This window comes from Scomber japonicus, chromosome 8, assembly GCF_027409825.1.
Source record: "Scomber japonicus isolate fScoJap1 chromosome 8, fScoJap1.pri, whole genome shotgun sequence".
NCBI classification, from domain to species: Eukaryota; Metazoa; Chordata; class Actinopteri; order Scombriformes; family Scombridae; genus Scomber; species Scomber japonicus.
Window position 1 is genome coordinate 11,616,745 of NC_070585.1, and position 24,998 is coordinate 11,641,742.

A 24,998-nucleotide genomic window follows, 5' to 3' on the forward strand; every position below is an offset into this window, starting at 1 on the left:
GCCCTCTGCTGCCCTCTGTTGGTGACTGAATCTCACATACCGTTCCCACACAGTGCAGGTACTGACTACATGGCAGCTGTCTATCACTAAATAACAGGTGTGTGAGTGATTTTGCCTTCTCCTGCTCTGCTCCTCTCCTTTTGTCAATTTCCCTCCTGGCATAATGCAGACAAAGTATGGCTGAGTTAATTTCCCCTGTTGCTGACACACACAGTTGATTAGCATGGCCCACAGGAAACTATTGTTCCATCATAATGGATGGCAATCAGAGGTGAGGTCTGATAACGCCTGCTGTCACCTGATGCTCCGTCTGTTAGCCTCTCTTTTTCTCTATCATTATACCTCTCTTTCCCTCTCTGTTTCCTTAAGTGCAGTTGTGACGTACTCATACTTGCAGATATAGTGAAGATTTCAAAGTAATTTGTAGTTTTTCCCCTTTCTTCTTGTACTCTTAGCCACTAAATTAAGCATGACATATCTGGGTTGCGATAGCCCTATAACACAATTATATGCTTCTATATAGTGCTGAATCTCTTTTGATAACACAAATGCACACAGAGTGTGCACATGTACACTCACCAGCACTAACCCACACACAAAGATACTACTTTTATAAAGAATTTTCTCTTTCTTTCCACATAAATGCCTGAAGTTTTTTCATTCCATTCAGCCAATTTACAGACCTTTTTCCTGGTCCAGATTTCTTTCTGCATGTTCTGGCATCCTTCTAGTACCAACAATGGGTTTCCAGGACCTGCACTCATAAACATTGCTATAGATTTCCAGCACGCTAACAGTATGCCACAATAGTGTTGATTTTGATTGACACTTCTGGTGATGTGTAAAAAAATATGAATATTTACAGTATTAGTATTAGTCATGGTAAAAATTCCAGTCACATCACATACATACGCTTAAACCAGCCTTGATCTATAAACAGACTGAGAATGAAGAACCTTGATTGGCTGAGAGAATGATTGACAGCTGAACGAGTGGAACCTTTGAATGTGAAACTCAAAGGAAAGATGGGAAGCGTGTTTGTGCAGGTCCCAGGGGGGAAAAGCCTGGGTTTCGCACATGCATGCACGCACACACACACACACAAACACACACACACACACACACACACACACACACACACACACACATTGTAATCTTGCTCTACTTTGGGCTGTGCTCCACATGAAAGCATCAATGCTTCCTGCTGTTTGAGACGAGCTGTGTGTTGCACTGCAAAAGAACATACAGGTTTGTGCATGTAGATGGACAGGTCTGTGTGGCGACCAGCACAGGTGAGATTGTATCCATCTACCATGGCCTTTGTGAAATATCTCTCTTTTCCCCCTTCTTCCTCATTTCCTCCTTATCCTAACCTATCTGTCTCTGTTACTGCATATTTCTTTATCTCCCTCTCTTTCTCCTCTTCTTGGTCTTCTGCATCTTGTCCCTCTTTTCTTTTTCTTGTTTTTCTTCTTCTTCTTGTCCCCAGAGATTAAAATGAATGAATTTCATTCACACTCTCAGCTTCTCTCAGGTAAAACACAGAACAGCAAAAGAGCTTTTTTTCCATTCAGTTTTCAATATGCATATTGTACATTTATATCCTTATCATTCAAACACGGAGGAACATTTCCATGTTTTATCTATACATTAAAATTACATACAAACATAGAAAATGACATGTTTAATTACAATCATAATTCTTTCTGTCAGCTCGCTACTGACTCATCATTCCCTCAAAATAATATTTAATATAGAAAGTGAACATACACCGTGTTCTACAAATGGCACTCCTCAAATGTGGAGGCGCTGTGCCCTTGACTATCCCCCTGCTGAAAGTAAGTCTTAGCCAATTAACAATGTCTTCCACTAGGTCTACATACACACACACAAACACATGTGTGTGTGCACTCACACACACCCAAACCTCACAGCTCATGGGACTAAACCTCATTAACTGCTCTGAGACAGACACTCTCTCTTTAATCAATCCTTTTCTAAGACTGCGCGCACATGGAGGAGCGATGACAATACAACGCAAGCACATACACAAACACACACACACAAATAAGGGAAGAGGGAGAGAGGTTTAGATACATTCACACACTGGTCTCCCAGAGAGAAAAACATGGTCATTTGCCAGGGTGATTCAACTCTAAAACACCCTAATTACATCGACAAAGCCACTTTGTTTTGGTGCAGGATAAAATGTGAATGATTTAGCATATTATTATTATGCCTCTGAAATATTAACCAACCCCGAGGGACTTTATCTGCTCTTTTAAATATATGCAAATTATTTTATTTTGGTTTGGTTTGTTTCCAGTGACTTTTGTGAATTGTGTTTGGATAATTAAATGAGTTCGTGCAGATGTAGAATCGCAGGCAGTGCCTACACGATGATGATCTGCCAGATTAGCATACAAATTAGGAATGTTGCACCTCGACTGCTAATCGACCAACTTTTGTTTTCACTTCAACCTTGACCTATTTGAAACATCCACCCAGTGTCTGGCCTTGGAGTGGAAATGTAAACACTGTTCCCTGGCTTTTAATTGATAAGACTCATTTGATATTGTCCTTCATTCCAAACACTTCTCATTTCTCTTGTGTCAGGCTCTTTCAATTATGATTGTCCTCCTAACTCGCTGCGTGCCTTTTCATACAGCACTACTGGAGTTCTACTGTGGCTCCACATTGACTTAGCATTTTTAGCATTGCCAGATTAGTGGGTGAAACAGTCTACTTCTCTGTGAACCAGGTACAAATCAACTCCTATCCAAGGTTGAGGAGGTCTTTCAAATGACGTAGTGGACCTGGAGCAGTTGATTTGCAGAGCGCCAACATTTCAGCTCTGTCTTACTTCACTGATTGCCATGTGAATCCCTGATGGGTTCCGCTTCGTACATAATCATTTCCCTAACATGGGATAATTTGATTCTATTACTCTAACAACAGCGCAAACAAATTGCCTACGTAATTTATTGTGCCAATAATAGCAAAAACAGATGTGGTAATGGTACTGTGGCTTTCCAACCTCACATTTATATGGACTTAAAACCAAACTGGATATAATCATTAAAATACATTTATGAACACCCAGCATCACGTTTATTCAAGGCATTTTCTGTGTCCAAACATGCATAATTATGGTTTGGCAGAGTAGTGATCTTCTGGCTCTGTCAGTGAACCTTCATTTTTGCGCCCACGCTGCTCCAGGTCTTTTTTTTTCCAAAACCCTGATAGGTTTTTGTTTTTTTTCAGGATTTCCTCTTAGCTTTTCCACAGCTTCTTTCTGCTTATCAGGGTGATTTCCTGTGAGGAGGTTCAAGACACAAACATCATCCATGTATCTCTTCAGCCATATTATTTTTACTAAAACTGCATTTCTACCGTACAGTATCTCACCGGCCCTCTCCTGTACTCTCCCCTGTACGGTCTACAGTACCTCTATTCACTGGTGTTCTATATGCCCTCTAAAGCCCTCTGCTCTGTCCCATTTCTCCCATTGCCTCGGGTCCTTTTTGACACCTCTGGCATGTTAATGGGCCAATCAGAGACACTGTCCTTGAGAATCTCACTTTGGCTCATTTTCATACCCCTCCTCTCTCTCTCTCAGATTTATAACCTCTACTGCTTACAGCTCCAGATGTTTTGTTCTGGTTTTTACTCTCTGTAATTGCTAATTCAATCTGGTTGTAAAGGAGCAGATGCTCACAAGACTTCAGCATACCTGTGTGGGTTTCTATGTGTGTATGCTTTCTTACCCATGTACAAAGCAACAGGATTGACTGTAACACCCTGACTCATAAACATAAGTCTTCGCAATTACACCAAGCTCATTTCCTTATGTAGGGGAATAAGACAACAGCAGTTAAAATTTGCCAAGAATTGCACACTGGCATCAACTTCCATTATACTCTGAATTACTGTCACCCTTAAATCACCGCTGCTGAGGTTTGCTGGTTTAGCTGTACTGACAGTTGGCTTTGGAGGTCTAAACTGTGGTGGGAGCCTCTCTCATCAGCCTCCTCTCATTTTTTTTTATCATCCTACATCCTTTTTCTCACCAGGGAAAGTGGCAATCCAGTCCAGTTTAGAGAGAAAAATAAACAGACTGGTTATCCACAGGAATGTGAATGCTACTTTAGTCCCATTAGGAACATCTGTGTGTGTGGTTTGAGATCACATCGGGTTGTCTGTGCGACTTTGAACATGTGACAAGTGGACTCATTGTCTAAGCATATTCAGTACTTACATACCACGCCAGATATGCTCTGTGTCTGTGTGCACACATATTTACGACACATTTACATGAGAGTACACAGACATTAAAAGAGCACATATCAGTTTTTGCTCTCATGCCCACAATACACTCTCCACAGTGGACCTGTCATGTGTCATGGAGACAGGGGTCAGATACTGTGTGATGTGTGTGGGGGTTATATCGCTTGGGAAAAGGACTAAAGATCTTACCGGGGCTGCAAGAGGGCCAACAATAACAGCCTGAAATATAACAGCAGTGAAAGAACCCTCACTCTGACAGGAGGAAAGCTGGGCCCCAGTGAGTGACTCTGCAGATCAGAACCTCTTCTGTGGGCACAAAGATGGGCGGGATCGTTAATTCATAGCTAATGTGCAAAACAAAGAACATTGTTTTCTAATGGCATTGTAAAACTGTGAGGGAAAAAAAGGCACGGAGTGTTTCAAGAGATTGAAAGCATATGTTTGAAGAGAAAGAATAATAGCAGAGTTGTAGAAGTGGTGTCTTTTTTTTGTGTGTGTGTGTGTGTGTGTGCACATTCCCAAGTCAAGATGATGTTCCGACCACATTTGTCATGGGAACTTCAGCCATGTAAACACACAGGCTCGACCCCCAGCAGTAGCAGCACTGACTGACATACACTCACATGTGCACACAAACTAGGCACACTCACCACTGTGCAATACTTTCCAGTACTAGAAAAGTCAGAGTGCCCCCTAGTGCTACTTGTGTTACAATTACATCATGTGTCTTAGTTTTTCATCTACCGAAACTCTAAAGCAGACCAGATTGATGGTCAGCAGAAAAGCAAGATGATGAATGGAATGTGGTTGTAAATTATGAAGCATCCAAAGGGAAATTATGGATCTACAACACTTCCCGGTGTCTGTCTTGACAGCACACTGCATAAATATTGTTTGAGAGCAGTTAACAATTAAGCCTAAGTTTTTTTCCCTGAAATGCAGAGCAGCACACTGTATCCCTGGATACACACACATGCATCCTATATATATCAATACATCAGTATACAGAATTCTGATCTTTAAGGACACATGGGTTTTTCAATCAAATATTTGATTGAATACTTTGCCATCCTCAGCACTCACACACTTACAAATACACACACACACTGTTGACAGAGAGTGTCTTGAGCAACATCATTTACCACTTAAGCCCCTCCCTGAGGACCATGCCATTCTTAATGCGTGGCAGATAGGTTGATAGCTCTGGTTTCTGTCGAGAAGTGCATGTCAATCAACAGCTCGCGTCAACGTCACTGAGGCAAAGTGTTTCTGAAAGATCTTTTTTACTGAGTGCCTTTCTATCCATCCTCTGCTAACCCACACACAAACATACTCAGACATGCACAAACACACACACACAGCCATTTCCATCTCAGCAATCACTTCTCCCAGAGTTCTCCTCTTCGGACGTGTAACAGTAATTGAGGTTGCTCCCTTGGGTGCAGTGCATTCTGGGCCGTTAAGTGCTGTTTCTTGTTGTTTTTTTTCTCAAATGGGTTGTATTTTGGCTATTGTGTTGTTTCTTCCTGCTCTCCTATAGAAGTGTAAGCCGTGGGCTGTATTTACACGTATCATTAGAGAATAGAGACCCTGTCAGATGTAGGGCATCTGAGGCCTCATCTTGCCCATCGCAATATCAATCAATACAACAAAAAGTCTTAATACTTTTTTGTATACGCCCAGTCACATGAGAATCAGAAGCATGTTTCTAGGCAGACAAAACAACGACTGCAAGCCATTTAATTATTCCTATATATCAATCATTGAGTACCAATTTATCTTCATAAGGTTACTCCTATAAGCCCACTGTGTCCATATTGAAGATGACAGTCAGTCAAGGATGTTCACTCGCTATGCTGACCTCCCTGCTCACCACATCAGGCCTGGCTTGTGACCTTTCTGAGCGTTGATGACGTTGTCCATCCAGAAGAGGGAGTGATTGATCTGGATTGACACAAACAGCCAGTGCCCTGCCTGGCCTGTCACACAACATCACTGGGTCATTGTAGCATGCCTGAATGCCAGATGAGGAAGAGCTGAGAGCACACAGGGTGGTGACCTGCTCACGACCATGTAGGCCACCGTTTTTGGGCAGACTGGAGCACATTTGGACAAAAATGAAAGGGTTTAGTTTTACATTGGAGAGTGAAAAGCAGTGTGAGTGAAACCCCAAAATGTGTTGAAAATCAATATACATAGGTCATATATCAAATAATTAAAGACACAAGTGAATAAAATGTTGTAGATGAGCCCCACTCCTCCGTAACAAACTACCAGATGACCTGAAATCAGTCATTACTGTTTCTACATTTAAAAGAAACCCCCAAATATTTGTTTTCTCAGGCTTATGACTAGCGAAGTGTGTGTGTTTTTCTCTTTTGTTTATTTGTTTATTTCTTTTGTGTGTGTGTGTGTGTGTGTGTGTGTGTGCGCGTGCACTTGATGTGATGTTCATGTTTTGGTTGTAATTCTGCATTTGATGCTATTGTTATGCTTTTGCGATGCTGTTGCTGACTATCACTTATGCATAATCACCATACATATAGACCACAATAACTATGTTTTGATAAGTCAAGAGATACACAAAATCACATTTTGCCTCTTGGCCTGGCTATATAAATACTACTAGATATTTTTTACAGCAATGATTGATTATTATAAAATCAATCCAAGATTGACTTTTGTTTTTTTTAATTTTTTAAAAATTTTATACTAATAATTTCTCCTTTGCCTTTTTTTGTTTTTCGTCTTTTTTAAATCATAATAACTTAGATTTTGTGTAATTCAGTCGACCACTAAGTGTCCATATACAGGATTCCAGGGGGCCTCAGAAATCTCACTACTCCTCTGACAAGTGTTTCTCTCTGTAGTTTGTATCTGCTCACAGTTGGTTATAATTGTGTAATAAGTTTGAATATGAATTTCCCAACACAAATAAAACGCGACTGAAGAAAAAGAATGACTCACAAAACCAATAGAAGCGCCTCAACACTAATTAGAAACTACATCTCCAATGCTGCTTTACGCAATTCTGACGTTACAGGGACATTTCCCGCAGTAACCTAACCTTTCCTGTCTAGCTGGTGGTGCGTTTGCGCCTCCTGTCTTGAAAGAGAGGTGAAGAAGAGTTTACTTTCCACAGTTGAAGGCTTGGTCTCGGTGTTCGTCTGGAGTAAAAGGGTTTTGCGGAGGCAGAAAAGCCCCTTTTTCACAGAGCCAAGATGCTGAACATGTGGAAGGTTAGGGAGTTGGTTGACAAAGCGTGAGTATATCCCAGCCAAATTGTGTCTGTTTCGTGTTATTTATTGTGAAGATCACCTGTTTGAAAGAGACACGTACCCAAAACTTTGACGTCACGTCACTCTGAACAAGTTAGCTAGCCTGTATGCTAGTAGCGAGTTAGTTAGCTGACTTTGACAAATACTGTTTTTTTGTACTACGAGTGTCACTTCTTTGTGCCTCTTGTTTCACCATGGGTGTCATGTGTTTGTGTGAGATAACATTTGCACTGTTGTGAGTTACTTAAGCGTGTTGTTTGCGTCTTTCCTCCGACAGTGCAAGCTAACTTAGTTAGCTAACAAGCTAATTACTTAGCCTGCTGGCTAGGTAGCTAGCAGACTCGGCTAGCCAGCTAAGCAAGTTTGACAGCTCTAGGGCTGAATAATTTGCAGAGGACGTTTTAACGTTACACGTTAACACACAGGCGTTTCCTGTCTACCACTATATTAAGACATTGTAGGAAAACTTAATCATATATGGAAATATGTTACTCTACGATATGATTGTAATACCACTTGTAGCTAAGTAGCATTTAACTGTAGATGTACTGTAAGTCAGTGTCAAAACTTTACACATGGCTGGGTTATTATCTGCGGTCATAGCAGACCTTATTTACACTGTCTGTCAAGTGGAACTAGTCAGACAACATTAACCAGATTTCAGTGTGAACAAATGTCTTAATCGTATAATACAGTAAGAGAAGAAATACGTTGTAGCGACTGTTGCTGCGGCAATAAACAACAATCAAGTAAATTCAAGCTACAATATACAGTAGAAATACAGTCATGTGTATAACTATCAACGTTATGTCTTATAAGACCCTCAGAGTTGTCATTTTACTATGATATAAAGTACTAAAAGAACACGAGATAAACAGAGTACAGTGAAACAGAGCACTTGTTAATCAGTGGCTATTGATACTGCAGTGTTGTGCAACTTGTTGGTTTCTGTCCAATTGCTAAAGTTCTCTGAGGTTAAATACATTTGCTACTGTTTACCCTTCCAGCATCATGTTTTCATTGAACCAGAGATTTAAAAAAAACCTGACAGGCTACCTGTAAATAAACTGTAATAAATGTATAATGTGCCTCCTGCCTGAAGTTTTTGCATTGTTTGATGGCAGTGTCAGTTTATGGCTACAAGGCCCACAGCAGTAATTTAGGAGCTGAACTTTCCCAGTTGTAATGGGAGCTCTGAACTTGGGCAACACCTTAGGGATTGTGCGTCTTTTGTTTTGTGTTGGACACTGGTTTACTTTTAGCTTCTAACTAAAAGTGAGCATGTTTTCCTGTACTGTAGGGTGGTGTGAGGCTATTGCACAATGTTTTTTCCCTTCAAAGGTTTGTTGACTAATTTTGTAAACCAAGACAATAGCATGTTCTTAGGTTTGTCCAAGAAGGCGTTCTTGTTGAATGTATTTGTCTCCCTGGAGTTTGACCTCCTGAAACATGGGTTGCATTAACCAGAGAGAGACAGAGAGGTTAACAGACTAACAGAAAAAAAGAATGAAAGGTATGTAACAGGTTTTCCATATACATTTTCTTCCTATTTCTGATGAAACATTGCATGATGAAAGAGCCTGTGCTATGAGAGATTCATAGATGCCATAATTTTGATTTCACATCTACATAACATTATCATTATGTGTCACTAAGCTGTCTGTCACACTCACTGTGTGGCATAATTTCCTGTTGAAGTTTTTTCTGAGGCAGGGAATGCAAGCAAATGTTTTCTCCCGTTTAAAAAAAAAAAAAAAAAAAGAGAATAAAATAATATAAAATATAAATCATAAGACACATGAACAGTGATATACAGTTGGGTTCATGTTTAACTGCAAAGGGAACTTTTGACTGATACAGCACTACAGAAGTCAAACGGAAATCGTGTGTGATAGTGTGTCACCGTGAAAGAGTATCACAACTTCCGTTTTATCTGACTGATATCTAGGACAGGACCCACTACTGAGAAAAGATAAGCTGTTGCATCACTACATCACAACCTCTTGTTTTTACTGTGCATTGTGCAGTGTTTCCAGACGTAGCTGAAAATACCTGATATATGTTAGCAACAAAGCACAGAAGATATTTGGAAACAATGCTTTAAAAATTAAATTGGTCCTAATGAAGCCTGACAGGATCATCACAATAATAAACAAATGCAGCTAGACTAGTTTGATGTTCAGTTTGATGCAGGACAAGGGTTGATGTCTGTCTGGGAACCTGGCACTCAAAGTTACTGTACCCTATGGTCCAACTCGGGTTGATTATAAACAGATTTGTTTTTCTTGCTGTTGTTGGCATATACTTGATTTTTGATGTCAGAGGGCTAACCATATCCCACACTTTGCAGTAGCAATACTGCCTGACTCAAAAACCACAAAAAGGGTGTATCTCTGCTCAGCTTACCATCAAATCAATGGTGCTCTTTCAGACTCTGTACATTTTATTGCTGATGTGTCAATAGTAAAGAAGGGATGAGGAGGTGCAGGGTTCAAATGTTTTGCCTCACCATGTTTTGGCTGACGCTCTGATCGTGGCTCATTTCATTATCTGAAATAAGATGCCTGTTTGGTGATAGATAATACTTCTGTAATGTTGTGTGGCAGTAAGATACTGCAGTAACGGTCACCAAAATGAAAAAGCACTAATGCCACTTACCATTAAAAATGGCAATGCTTTGTGCCACTTGTACACTTTGGATGTGTGGTGGATACACTGTTCCTCAGGGAGCAATACATTCAGAAATCAGCTGTATAACGAATGTATGCATTCATTGCTCAATTGTTATTTGGTAACTCATTTGTATATCAGGACATATTGCAAACCAACCAGAAGAAGCAGCATGTTTTTGTAGTCTGATTGAATAGATACAGGTAAATGCTTGGTCTTTTTAAGTTTATGTATAATCATCATGAATCTGAATATTCTCGCAGGCTACCCAACCTTCCAACCTTGTTGAACACATTGTTCATTTGTAACTCATTATTATGTTCTTTGCCATAATCCCTTATGAGATAGACAAGCCTAATGATTTAGAAAACCAACTTTATATTAACCTGAGATCATTCGAGAGCAACCTTTTTATACTGTGTCTTCCTGTTTGAGTTCGTTTTTTCTTTTCAACTAAGTTTCCTAGAATGTCAGCAGGCAAGAGTTCCCCCACAGAAAGCACAGCTGTGTTTCACTCTGTGCTGTTTTAGGCTTCATTTATGTGTTTGTATTGGATGCAGATTTGCATTTGTTTGTTTAGGCCCTTGGCTTTGGGTTTTTGGTTTTTACTATCGGTTAGATCCAGAGCTCTCACACAAGCACTCCCTATTGTCCTTTTAGAGTATAACAGAACAATTGTATGGGCGTGGCTGTAATGAGACTACCTTTCATCTCTTATCATCCATGTCGACGGTTAAAATGGAGGCAATATATTTTGAACTGAATTGCCAAATGCAACATAGAGTACACATAGTCTTGATTACATGGCGACATGATTAATGAAGTGATGTTTGCTTTTGTTTTTTTATCCCACTGTAGAACCAATGTGGTGATGAACTACTCAGAGGTGGAGTCTAAAGTCAGAGAGGCCACCAATGACGACCCCTGGGGACCATCAGGACAGCTGATGAGTGAAATTTCAAGGTAAGGACAGCACTGTGTTGTACAACATGTCCTGCTGAAAAGCACCAAGGTTATTTGTAAATAAAATTGAACTGCAAAAAGATTATCTTAAAGCCTCATTTGACCTCAGGAACTATTCCAAGAACAGTTTTAGGAGCTTAACCTTAATTAACCTCCCTTTAAACCACAGGAATATATTTAAAGTTTTAGTACTGTGGTCATTGTTCCTGACTACAAAAGTCCTAAGGTGTCCGACGTATTACTCTTCTTCCAGAAACTACTGAAGAGGAAGTTTGCGGTACTGAACATAAATTTCTCAACTGCCACGTGTGTAAAATTAATTCAAACTGCTGCAAGCACTGGTTGTAGTATCAGTATTACAACTAGGGAGGGAAATTTCCTGTTGTTGTTGGGATTTTTAAATGATGATTATGCAACCAACTAAAGAGAGAGTGGAAGAAACCAAACTGACTGAAACTTAACTGTGTAATTGTTTCATTGTGGTTATATACTAAAGAAGAAAAGGAGATTTGTGCTTCTTTTTAAACAGTACTGCCCATCAAGTGCTTTCATTCTCACTTTTCACATCTGCACTTCTCCTTTCCCACATTAACCCAAATATCACAGCTTCATGAGAGTACATTTCTGAGAGCAAGACAAAAACCTCAGCCCACTCCAAATATAGTCTTATTGTCTTGTTTCATAACAAAATTATTTTTATCAATCTATTTCACCTACTCATTGCCTTCTTGAGACGCAGTGGAAGTACAAATGTGCCACAGTGACCAGTTGTTCCTATTGCCCAAGTTTAGTTCCTGGAGCTGGAATGAAGTTTAAGGGGCTTTTTGATTTTAATGAAGTTATTAAAGGAAAGACCAGTAGAAGTATTGGTCGTCATGCACTGTAAATCAAAAACTTGTGTCACTAAAAGCAATGTGTCCCCTCATTCCCATTATTCTGTCACTTTGTCTACAATCAGAGCCACTTTCATGTACGAGCAGTTCCCAGAGGTAATGAACATGTTGTGGATCCGCATGCTGAGGGACAACAAAAAGAACTGGAGAAGGGTCTACAAGGTTTGTCACCGCACTGTTGCACCCCCCCACAAACACACATAATTATTACACAAGGCTTGATGGCCTCAGTACTATATAAAATGTACACCCTTTATTTGCAGTCTGTGATCTCTCACTAAACCTCAACTAAACATTTCTGCTCATTACTTACAGGCAAAATTCAGGTATCAACAACAAACATTAAAATAAATTAACATTAGGTGAAGAAAGACGTTATAATTGAAATTATATTTCAAACAAATCATAAAATCCTAAAAGAATCAAGTTGGAAATCAAAGTTATAACTGCTGTTGTGTGTTTGACTCTTAGTCCCTGCTACTGCTGGCCCATCTAATCAGGAACGGATCAGAGAGGGTTGTTACCAGTGCCAGAGAACATCTCTATGACCTGAGATCCTTAGAAAGCTACCACTTTGTAGGTAAGCTGTTGCTCTGATGTTTCCATTCTAACCTTTCACTAATTTATAACATGCTTTCTTCTGCATTTTGTAGTAGTGTATATACACAAGCTCGTCAAACAAAACACTTGCAATCCATCATCACCTTCATGTGCAAGTTATGCTTTGATGAGGTGAGGCTCTCTCTAGGCAGCATGTGTATTAACAAAAGCTTCACTGTGAGCTGTAATGAATGGCTGAAGGCCCTAAGCACTGCTTATTCCACAAATGCTTAAAACAAGCACACACACACAGACACAGACACACACACACTCCTAAAGCTGCTTTCATCCTTCTAAACCATGTGTGTGTTTAAGGTTCTGTTTACCAGCAAGAAGGTTCAGCTTTCCCTGTATGTTCATACTCTGTATGTGTGTACCAAATATTGCTGATTCAATATATTATCTGCATGTAATCTTTACATAGATGAGAATGGGAAGGACCAAGGAGTGAATGTGCGTCAGAAAGTGAAGGAGATGGTGGAGTTTGTCCAGGATGATGACAGGCTGAGAGAAGAAAGGAAAAAGGCCAAAAAAACCAAAGACAAATACATTGGAGTATCCTCTGACAGCATGGGATACAGAAGTTATTGTAAGTACTCAGTCAAGCAAGTAATATAAACCACCCTCAATTCATTTAACAAAAACTTTTTGATTAAATCCTTGTCCTATGCCAATCGCTTCTATCTCATAATCTTATTGCTTTGATCTCTTTCCCACCAGCTGGGGACAAGTTTGACTCCAGCGACAGCAGAGGAAAGTGGGATGATGACTGGGAAAGGAATAAAGGGCAGTTCCCCTTCAGCGAGAAATTGGGAGAGATCAGCGATAAAATCGGCAGCACCATTGACGATACCATCAACAGGTTTAGGAAGAAGGATAGAGACGACTCACCAGACCGATTTAGGTAGAAGAAGGAGCCCTCCTTATTTTGATCTAAACCTTGCATCAGTATTTTTTAATCTAGGTATGAACATATAAACCTAAAAAATCTGGATCAGGCAATTCATATCTAAAAACACAGGAAAATGTTCAAAAGAAAAGAGCTTGCCTTTGTTGTATGGAGAACTTCAAGGTTTTACTCAAGACCTTGTTTGGATCCAGGTGCTGTTAGTTGTAATAGACGTTTTATCTGTCAAGAAAAATGTCCTTAATTCTCATAAAACTGTTCATCTTTATTTCTCAGTGACAATGAGGAGGACCGGGGTCGCTCGTCTCACAATGGTCAGCCAGGTAAAGAGTTCAAAGATGAAGAGGAGACTGTTACCACCAAGAGTGTGCAAATAGTCCAAGCAACAGAGACTACAGCAACACGGAAGAGAGGTGTGCCATCTAGGAAAGTGGACTTGGGGGCTGCAGCCCAGTACACAGGAGACAACAGCCCAAACGCCACCACCAAACAGGTAGTGAGAGTACATGGGTCAGGATAAGATAAGATTTCTTTGGTTTGAGTGTAGGTGTGAATGCACTTTCTCTCTCGATTCCAGCCCCAGTCAGCAGCCCCTCAGCCCTCCAGTGCCGGCCTAGCTGACCTACTCATGGTGGACACAACACCTAGCCAGCCTGCTGCTTCAGGTATAATGGAATTAACTTGTGGAGATACAGACGTTTTGGTAAATTACATTAGCTGAGATGATTGAACTTGGTTACATTTTTTCGGTACAAGTAGAGAAATTGGTCTAAGAAATGTTAAATGCAGCTTAGCACAAACACTGGAAATGACTCTAAATATGTTTTCTTGTTGCATATTCTTACCAAGAAGCTAGCTGCCAATTAATCCAGGAATTACTGACTTTTTTCAGTGTTACAGTATTGTGCAAAATAGGCAACTCCACACTGACTACAGATTTTGGGGACAGCCGGGGGAGGGAGTTGATGTATAGGAACTAAGTGCACCAGATGTTTTTGGAGTAGTCCCTGGTGAATGGAGAGGGTGGGAGCGCTGAACAGATGTTTGGTCTTCTCCACCTATTCACTGCCACCACCCCTCCTCTCCCGCCTACACTTCTGACACTGAAGGAATGTTAACTATGGTAGAATGACACCTGGAGCTCTCTTGTTTAAAACTGACATGTTTGTGTCCATTTCTCAATGCAGACCTGATGTCTGGATTTGCTGATTTCTCCTCATCTGCCGCTTCTACCAGCCTGTCCTCGGGATCTGGTTGGTTTCAAGACCTTTTTTTTGATAGCGTGTGCATGTGTGTGCTGTGCTTTTTTAGCCATACTGCTAGAATATTCAGAGGGATGCTGGGAGGGAGCCCTGGCCATATGGAGCCTGCTACCTGCTCTGCATAACAAGAACAGACACACATCAACTCCAGTTATGGATGACAAGGAGACAGGGACATAGGAAGAAGTTGGTGGGGGTGGAGGAAGCTGAGAGAGATTGAGAGGGGGAGAGAGACAACAAGTAGAGCGAGTTTAATGAAAATTTAAAACGTGGCACTAGTTGTCACTGAAAATGCTCTGGATAAAACTAGACTGGCCTCACTTAAGACTCAACTGTTCATTGCCATAGCAGGTTCTTTTTCTTTGCCAAACTTTGTAGATATTTACACACCTCACAATCCAAACATCACTGTGTGGATGGCAAACAGACGTTCATGCAACTATCCTTTTTCTCTTTTCCTGTTGCAGCAGTGCCAGCCTCGAGCAGCAATGGAGACTTTGGTGAGTGGAATGCCTTCCCTGGAGGTCAGATGCCAGCATCTGCTCAGTCTGTCGACACCGGTGGAGATGACCTTTTTGGAACCATGACAGCAGGTTCTGGCGCTGCTGCTGCCCCCGCCCTCGCCCCTGCCCCAATGTCAGCTGCAGGCTCAGGTCCTGCCTCAGCAGACCTGTTTGACTTGATGGGGCCAACCCAGTCCCTCACCTCCTCCCAGAGCCTCAACTTTAGCATGAGCAGCACACAGAGCATGAGCACCACAGTCCTGCCCCAGTCTAGGTCACAGGTATGCATGATTGCACTCATACATACACATACACACGCATCCTTTTTTAAATAATTTATTGATATACATACCATTACAAGACTCATGAAGAAGAGATGAATGATGCAGGTGCATGCAGACAATCCGTGGGAAAATAGACATACACTTGTTTCTGTAGAGCTAGACTGCTAAATTAGAGTGCTGATATTATCTGTCCGTATTTTCGTATTACAGATTTATAGGCATATATCATATACTGTTGCCTATATATATATATATATATATATAGGCTATATATATATATATATATATAGGCAACAGTATTGTAAGAAATATTACATATTATAGAAAAAGGCACTTTTTGGTATTTAGAGAAGCTGTATGATTTTGCTAATGGATTATGCTGTATTGTAGAGATCCTGCTAAAAATCAGTGCATTTACAAATACTGAAGCTGAATTGTATAAACCTCATTGTATTATTGATGTTGGAGGTGTTGTGGAAGCCTGCTGCTAATATGAATCCGCTGTTGCAAAACTTAGTAAATTAGATACTGCCAAGCTTATGCCTCATTTCCATGTGGAAATTCGAATGTGTGAAAGGGACTTCTTTCAGTGCACAGGCTTTGCTTTGAATGGACTTTGACATTGTTATTCAGGACAGTAATGACCCAAAGAGCCGTGACAAGCCAGCAGCAGAGTATGATCACAGCTTGCACAAATGGAAAATATATCCATTTGTTTATCACATGGATGTGTTAATGATTTATTAGTTTAAAAAAATGTTGGTTAGAAGTTTACCTGTAATACATAAATGCCACCATATCTGCTTGGTAACAAGATTTATACTCGTAGTATTGGTGTTTTACTGACAAAATCTGGTATAAATATAAATTGTTTTCCATCAATCAATTATTTTTAATTTCAGCTGTAACAAGCACAGTTTAAGATTCTGCTGAGCTTCTGTTGAGTGCTAGTTTTAACCAAATGTATGTTTATAGTCTTCAAACCCGCTGATTTGAACTTGGCCATCAAACATGAGTGCTTTCAAAAATATTCAGACTTATAAACACCAAGAACGTTCCCTTTTATGCATATGCATGATCAGGTAATAAATAAAAATCAAACAAATGCAAAATGTTCTTTACAGCTCCAGCACAAAATAAACCCACACATTTACTCAGCTTACACTGCTTTTTGACCACATCAGTCAGCGTGCCTCTGTAGTGAAGACGTACATCAAGTGATTGAAAGATGGAAGACAAGCATGATGATGATGGTAGAGGGTTAACATGCAGCCTCACCAGATGCTCGTCTTCCCATGAGACCACCCACTAACCACCCACTCCTCCTGTTACTGACACACAGAATGAGAAGAATCAGGTTTGAGTTATAAAAACATTAAAAACCCAACAAAAGCTTGTGGATGTCTACTGAATTTCCATGTTAAAAGGTTGTTGACCTACTTTAACAAAGGAAGACACCCACCACTCTCTTTTAGTTGAGTTACTTGAAAGGGTTTGTTTTAATGAGTTAAGAAAGAGACGGTAGCAGTTTCCACAGACAGTATTAGGGTTAAGTGAATCAGGCTGAAGGATTAGGACCTGAAACTGTATCTTTTCATAATTTATTTCAATTTTGGAACGGTTACATATCTTTGTATTACTGTGATTGAAGCATGCTGTCTAACTAATACTGAATCTGTGCTTGGCTTTTTTTCTGTCTTTGCTAGCCCCTCCAGAACATGGGGGGTCCTCTACAACCACAGTCTGCGCAGTCACTTCAGCCTATGCAGCAGGGAGCGGCTTCTCATGGTGCCGGAGCCAAAGCGTCCCTCCCTTCCACCTGGTCAGACCACTCTGTTGACATCAGCCTGGACTTCCTGGGCCCAGGCATGCAGGCCCCAAAGCCTAGCCAGCCCACCCTCAACACCCTCCAACATGGTGAGAGAAACGGTAGAGCTGGCTTGAGTGGTGACACTGTAGCCAGGCTCTCCCTAACCCCCCCCCCAATGAATCAAATGTGACTTAAGGGTTTGGCACTTTTACTCAATGAATTTGTTGTGTTTTTTTTAGGCAACCAAGCACCAGCCAACATGCTCTCCCAGGGATTTTCCAGTATGAGCCTTGGAACTACAGCAGTCAGACCGCCCGCAAATCCTATGATGCACCCTGGTCCTAACATGGGAATGGGAATGGGGATGGGCATGGGGATGGGGATGGCCCCCAACCAGGGCATGATGGGGATGGGCATGAACATGGGGATGCCACAGGGAAGTATGACCATGGGGATGCCTGGTGCTATGGGAATGGGAATGGGGATGAACCCTGCAATGGTCCAACAGCCCAAACATGATGCCTTCGCTGATTTCGGCAACTTTGGGAAGTGATGGAGCTGGAGAGCAAAGATTTATCAGGAGGAGTGGTGTCAGTCTCTCTCTCTCTCCGTCCATTGGTGAAGGATTGTTATGAGCTGCAAACAAAGAGTACTTGAATAATGTCAACTATCATAAAACCAACACCCTGCAATCTCCTTATTTTTTAAAAGTAATGCTGTGTAGTGATATGGATCTAAATGAATGTGTGTGTTCGAACCAATGATCTGTCTGGTCTGGGGTAGTGGTCAGGCAAACACACTGTTAATTGTGTGCCTTGTTGGTTAGTGATGACACGGTGAGAAGAAGGAAGTGTGTGCCTCTGAGAGAATATCAGGGGGGTTTGCTTTTATAACCTCAATCAAGTGAAATCACCAGAATAGCAAAAAATATATATATATATATCAGTAGCTGCATATTTTTTTGAGATACTTCTCAGTAACTTTACTGAATGATGAGTTTTGATAACATGATCAGCCATTTTAACTTTCTAATGTACATTTAAGACTGTCAAGTTACCTCTTATTTGTCCTCGTTCTTCCTTGGGCCTGTAAATAGAAATCTGAAGCCTTACAAATAACTTATGAAGTTCCTATATTAGAGGCATTGTGAAGAGTTGCATCTTACAGACCAAACCTGATATGAATTGAGACCTATACGAAGCACATTGACACCTTCTCTTTGTACATACGTGTCCAAACACTCCAAATGTGGCCTGTACTACAGATAAAAGTAATGAGTGTTTGAAGTGAAAGCTATTGATTAATTTGTGGAGTTTTTCCATCAACAGACCATCATTTGTGGCCTTTCTTATTGGTCTTATGTGTTTCTATATTTTACTTACAAAGAAATATATATATAATCAGTTTGCATAAAAACGAGATAATCAGTAGGTAGGAAAAGCCTCATGCAGGTTTTTTTTTTTTCTTAAATTAGCACAGAGTGCCTGAAAGATCTTTGTCTTTTCTCTTCAGTTAACGTGTTTAAAAGAGACAATGTGACTGTGCAGTGTTGAGGACAGCTACTGGGAAGTAGCTTCTGTACAAACGTGTTTGTACTTGTGCCTCAAGCCAAGTGTACTGTCTGTACAGATATCAGATGCAGTTGTATAATTATTTCAGTCTTTGTTTTGTTTTCCCCTTGCACGTTTCTATCCTCCCTCTCTTCAGGCCAGTGATACCTTCAGCGCTCTGAAAACACCTGAGATGAAAATGTACTGAGCCCAACTTAATTCCTCAAGCGTTGATGCCGACGCTCATGCATTTATCTGCTGTGTTCAATGTTCACTGGTGCATCTCAGTAAATACTGCCTTCTCATTCATTCATTCATTAATGTTACACTTTGAAACACTGCTGCCGTCACATTTGCAAATCCAGGTCCAGGTTTTGCAGTTTATCAGGTACAGAATCTTGTGTGAGAGGAAGCACTTTCACCAGATGGGGTCCAGGTTGAATATACCTAGTATGATATGGTGGATGGATTAAGATGTGTTGTGGGCACCTAACTGATGTGTTAACTGTTCTTCAGTGGTTCAAGTGCCTGCTATTGTTTGCCTCCTGACCCTTTTAATAAGTACATCTTGCTTGCCTGACATTTCTGGTATGTCAATGATGAGATAAATAATTCACTGACCAGAGAAGACGACATTGGATCCTGCAGCCCTGTGAGAATTGAAGTTGTGCTTGCCCTCTCTCCTAGGGGCTCAAGAGGCTGAGCACACTTACACATAGTAGCCTTGCATCAGAGTCTGAAGCATTAAAATGACCAAAATCTGTTGCTGTGTAATATACCAGTAGAAGTTGTTAAATGCCTTTTGTTTTCTACTTCAAATTATTTTGATCTTCTCCAAGATGGGATTGTTACTGAAACACTAGTATATGCAAATATATATAAAAAAAAAAAGTAATGGAAATCCTTTGAGAAAATGAAATTTTGCGTTATTCCCATTTTTGACTTGATTTACACATCCAGATTCTTTATCTACAACATTAAACAGTTGATTGAAATTTGTTAATGGTGTGTGTTATTTGGCGTGTTGTGTCATTAGCCTCATTCAAAAGAGCTTCATGCAGCAAAAGTGAAGCCACAGCACTCAACTTTGAAATTACATTCAGTTGATACGAGCTTGTTAACGTCATTGTTGATTAAAGTAATAAAGGCAAGAGGACAAAGTACAAACATAATGTCTTAAGAATGCTTGATGAAGCTCAACGACAAAACCATATTCTTTTGGTATATGTATTTTTAAAAGTGAATCATTTGTGTCAGATGCTTCATTTCTATTACAACTTATTAAATTTACACTTTCTCCAGTGAGTGAGTGAGCTGGTCTGAGTGCTCTGCTAAAGTACACTCCAGAGGAAGATTGTACAGTCTAATTGTGGCCTGTGTCTTTACCACCAGTGCACTGTCCTCTTAATCATCAAGCTTTGTTAGAACACACCGGTGTGACAAACACAGCTAATACATGGCTTACATTAAACAATTGACCCCGTTTTCACTCTCTGGAGAGGACTTTTAAATGGGCTACACTAATAATATTCTAATACATTATATGAAAGTAACAGTATATAATTTAACATAGAATTTGTCCTACTTATGGAATATAAATATATTAAAAGAGGGTCAGGTAAACTTTCAGCGGTCTACTGGTAAAATTCTAGGAAATAATGTGATGTTTAAAGCTCTGACGCAGACCCAGAAACATTACAGCAATACACAATCATTCTGCGCCAGTCATCATCCAAAAGTAACCTCTGCCATTTAAAAAAAAAAAAAAAAAGGCAGCGACATCTTTAGTCTTAACATCTTCCATGAGATGCAGTAAATTGTGCTTTTATGGGTAATGTGCCCATTAAAGAGTAAAAGCAATCTGAGACGTCAAGACAAATGACAGCTTTTGAGTGCCATCTGCAATCTCTAGCTTCACAAACTCAATTATTCATAATGCATTTATGAAGTCCGCTGAGACTGCGCTGTCATTCCTGTTCAAACTAACGGGGAAAAGCAACATAAAAGGACAAGCTCTTTGAGATGACAATGGCCTTGCAGATGGCACTAATGTGTTATGCTGCCACCTTCTGGGTAATAACCATAAACACAGACACGGTTATTAAAAGCTGCGGCACGGTCGTCACTAAATAAATATAGTGGCTGACAGATGAAAGAAATCCAAACAAGATATGAGTGAAATTAGTACAGAGAAGCTTTATTCCCTGATAGCAAAATAATTGAGAAAAACTTCCATATCAATATGATATAACAGTACTCCTGATTTCTTACAAATGTAATTACATCAGGAATGATCTTGGCAATTCATCTACATAGTTTCACATCTATTATTACAGATGTTCAGCGTGAAATAAAAACTTAACTGGTGGTTGAGATCAAACAGAAGACGTTCATATCAGAGAGGCTGCGGGTTAACCAGGATAACGTTCTCACCCCGGATGAAAAGCTGGTTGATGTGACGTGTGTGGACCTTCCCGTATGCCTGGGAGTCTTTCTTCTGACAGCTCTCTGGATCCTGGGCCTTCAGCGAGATTTCATGTTTACCCTGTTTGGTTTTAGCACTCTCTGACAGTTTGGGCTCTGTCCTGCCGTCTCCTCCCTGTCTCTGAGCAGACAGGCTTTTTGGAGTCATGTTAGGGTTTGCGGGCTGATGCTTGTCAGTTTTTCCCTGGGCTTTGCGCTGTTTTGCTGGCTCATCACCTCCTGAGCTTTCCTGGAGCTTTAACTTCTCAAAGAGCTGTGCAGAAGATTTCAATCGCATTAAAATTTTTGGATAAAATGCAGTGCTTGTCTTTAAAATCCTGATTTTATTTTTTTACGGTCAGCATTTTTACAGCAAATTGAATAAATACCTCATTATAAAGAAGCTATTATTGACACAGGCAGGGTCCAATGCTACCATGATGGATCCAAACTTCCCACCTATCCATTTATTGTACAACAGTCACAGGAAACTGGATCCAACAGCTAATGTTCATCTTAAAATGCATCTCCTCAGCAAGGTGACCACCTTTACTGTGACCTGCTGCTGCCCCCAGACATCTGGGATCTGTATCATTAAACCATCCTGCTTTTACACTATGGTAACCACAGGTGTCATCAAATCCACAAAGACTGCTGAAATTTTAAGGATTATAAGCTTAACTGTTACTGAGAAGGAACCAACAATCAAAACTAGTGCTTACCCGTGAAATAGTGAGGGCTTTCTCGTGGTACAATGCCTCTCCAAGAAGAGGCTCTCTGTACGTCTCATCTACGTCCACCATCGCCTGACAAAAAAAAAAAAAAGATCGTGAGATTCCAACATGAGGACTTATTCAAGGTTACTGGCATGCTGTTGTGCACATTTCAGACTCAGTATGTGGAAAACAAGAGAGCTCACCATGTTCCAGAACTTGTCGAAGGCCACAACGAAGCCAGAGCACACGCCTCTCAACCCCTTGAAGGTCCTGATGTGAACTTTGACCCTTATCCTCTCCTCAACGCATCGGTGCAGCTCACCCAGAGGACTGCCCTTGCATACTGTAGACATATACCACGTTACACAATGGTCTCCACACATGTTTCATTGCAGAAGGAATTCAGCTGAATATGAGTATGATTTCTGGCAAGGTAAAGGATAATTATGCAAAATGTATGATGTATTAAATCTAAAAGTTGACTTTTTCTGACAGATATTCACATTGTCACAAATAATAGTAAAATTGAATAAAAGAATGAGAAAACAACAGATAATGTTGTTGGGCTCGCTCAATGGTTTCATGAGTTTGAAAAGGATGTGAATCACACGCTATGGTGCACAAGCACACCTGTGGGAGTCTTTGGTGTGATGTATTACACAGTGGAATATGTTTTGGAAGATTGGTGTTCACTCAGAGACTTGTTCAATCTCTGTTCTGGAGGCCTACATCATTGGATTAAGTATCTTTATGTTGCTTTTCACTCAATGTGGCATGGACACAGTGAAATATTACCTCCACTTATTGTTAATCTTCTCCAGTGGGGCAAATGGGTCTCTTAAACCAACTAATGAATTAGAATATAGCTTATTCTAAAAACTACAGGTACCATGTGACACTGGGTTACTATTTAAAGTGAAGGACAGCCATGACAAAAAGTGACTTTTATAGGTCACCTGTCAGCCTCAAATGAAAACTAAGTTCCTATGTGACACAATACTAAAGTTAGCTTCAAAAGCACAGCTTATGAGTCACGGTTAAGGAGAGAGTTAATTTAGCGGATGATTCTCCTTTTTATGGACATCACATCAAAAGCTGTAAAACTGTTACAACCCACTCACACATTTGTGAAACTTTCATTTTGCTTATGAAAACAGAAACAAATGGTACTTTCACTTATATTTCTCCATCTTATCACATTAGACTAGGTCTCGATTGAAAATATATAAAATATTTATATAAAATTTTAATAGCAATAATGTAGTCCAGTTTTAACAGGTCTAAGTGTAATATTTTTGCTCTAGACTTGATCTAACGTGGTCTGGGTTGGAAAAAAGCAGTGAAATCGCTTTTTTCAGTTATCACAAATAGAGTTAAGGTTTCACAGATCTGAAGCTTAGATTTATTAAGTCTTTGGAGGTTCCTTGTTAATCTAGTCCAGATCTGAGGGGGTCTAGATCTGGTAGTTTCTTATGTGAAGCTTGTTTTATGTGGTCCAGATGGGGAAAAGAAGTGAAATTGCTCTTTTTCCTGTTTTCATAAGCAAAATGGCACAAACCTGAAAGTGGGTTTAAACATTAAGGCTTGTGCTAGGATGTCTAACACTTTTTCATATGTGTAAATGGTGAAAAACGAAGAATCAGCTGCTAAATGTTTCCTATTACTCTCGCCTTAACGTTGTTTATGTGACATACTTTGAGTCCATTTAGTTGCAGGTGCCACAGCACACCATGCAGCCAAACTAGCCCCAAATACTCCAGAAAGACCATATAACAGGGGTGTCAAACATGTGGCCCGCGGCCCAGAACCGGCCCACCGAGGGGTCTAATCCGCCTCACTTTCCTTCCTGTGTTCTTTTCCTTCCTTCCATCTGTCCTTCCTCCCTCCCTGCCTTTCTTCCTTCTGTCCTTTCTCCTTTTTGTCTGTCCTTCCTCCCTTCCTTCTGTCTGTCTGTCTTTCCTTTCCTCCTTCCTTCCTTCATCTTTTTAATGATCCGGCCCACATGAGATCAAATTAGTCTGTATGTGGAAAATGAGTTTGACACCCCTGCCATATAGCAATGTCAGCTCACTTCATGACACTAAAACACAAGCAGGCTGCAGCATGTCAGGCTGCCTGACATGCAGCCAAGATGTCAGGTAGTGGTGGTGGGTATTGAACATACAGGGCATCCTCGTCAGGACATTTTTCTGGGTCTTCTGCCTCCGTCGGCGTGGTGTGCCGCTGCTCTCCCCCTCCTCCTCTGCTTCGGGCACCGGGTTGTTTACCATGAGCTTCTTTAGCCTCTCGATACGCTCCGGGTCAGCCACTCCTTTCATGGCCTTACGCCGCTTTTTCTCCACATTCTCCGGCTTGGCTCTGCCCCGACCGCCCTTCAGAAAGCTCTCATACTCGGCGACGTTGTTGAAGCATTTGATGTTAGGGAAAGGGAGCGGGACAGTGGGAGAGTACAAGGCCAGCAGCGGGTCGAAGTTGTCGGAGCACACGTCTGTTTTATCTGCGTCATCCGCACCAGCACTACTCAGTGAGTCCGACTCATGCTGCGGTACTGAACCCGTAGCAGGTACCGTTTCTTTACTGTCTGGTTTCTTACTTTCTCTGTCCCTCTCACTCTCCTCCATGTTTGAAACAGCCGCAGAAGAGCACACGGAGACACGCAAAGTACTCTGGGAAAGTAGTTGTTGACGTCTCACTCTGCTCCTATTTTCAAAGGACCCTCCCTCCCTCCTAGGCTAGCATCAGTCACATGGTCAACTGTCATCCCATCTTGTGTGTAATATTTTAAAATAAAATAGTTTAAAATATGAGACCA

The 24,998-nt window shown here is 40.7% G+C and overlaps 2 protein-coding genes across 4 annotated transcripts; one reads left to right on the top strand and one right to left on the bottom strand.

Annotated features, from left to right (window-relative positions):
- Positions 1-7,246: 7,246 nt before the first annotated feature.
- On the top strand, positions 7,247-20,002 carry clint1a (clathrin interactor 1a). 3 transcript variants are annotated; one of them, XM_053324317.1, is made up of 12 exons: positions 7,247-7,549; positions 11,094-11,198; positions 12,157-12,253; positions 12,563-12,671; positions 13,116-13,280; positions 13,412-13,595; positions 13,875-14,091; positions 14,176-14,263; positions 14,786-14,851; positions 15,328-15,644; positions 17,354-17,564; positions 17,697-20,002. In XM_053324317.1, the coding sequence occupies exons 1-12, from the start codon at positions 7,509-7,511 to the stop codon at positions 18,008-18,010; spliced, it is 1,914 nt and encodes a 637-aa protein (XP_053180292.1). In that variant the 5' UTR covers positions 7,247-7,508; the 3' UTR covers positions 18,011-20,002. The 3 variants fall into 3 exon arrangements, with proteins under 3 accessions (XP_053180292.1, XP_053180294.1, XP_053180293.1); XM_053324319.1 differs by having other exon boundaries at positions 17,363-17,564; XM_053324318.1 differs by having other exon boundaries at positions 15,331-15,644.
- Positions 20,003-21,402: 1,400 nt separating this feature from the next.
- On the bottom strand, positions 21,403-24,842 carry lsm11 (LSM11, U7 small nuclear RNA associated). Its single transcript, XM_053324334.1, has 4 exons — positions 24,351-24,842; positions 22,390-22,529; positions 22,193-22,276; positions 21,403-21,744 (listed from the first exon to the last, which is right to left on the bottom strand). Exons 1-4 carry the CDS (start codon positions 24,805-24,807, stop codon positions 21,403-21,405), a joined length of 1,023 nt encoding a protein of 340 aa, XP_053180309.1. The 5' UTR covers positions 24,808-24,842.
- Positions 24,843-24,998: the final 156 nt, after the last annotated feature.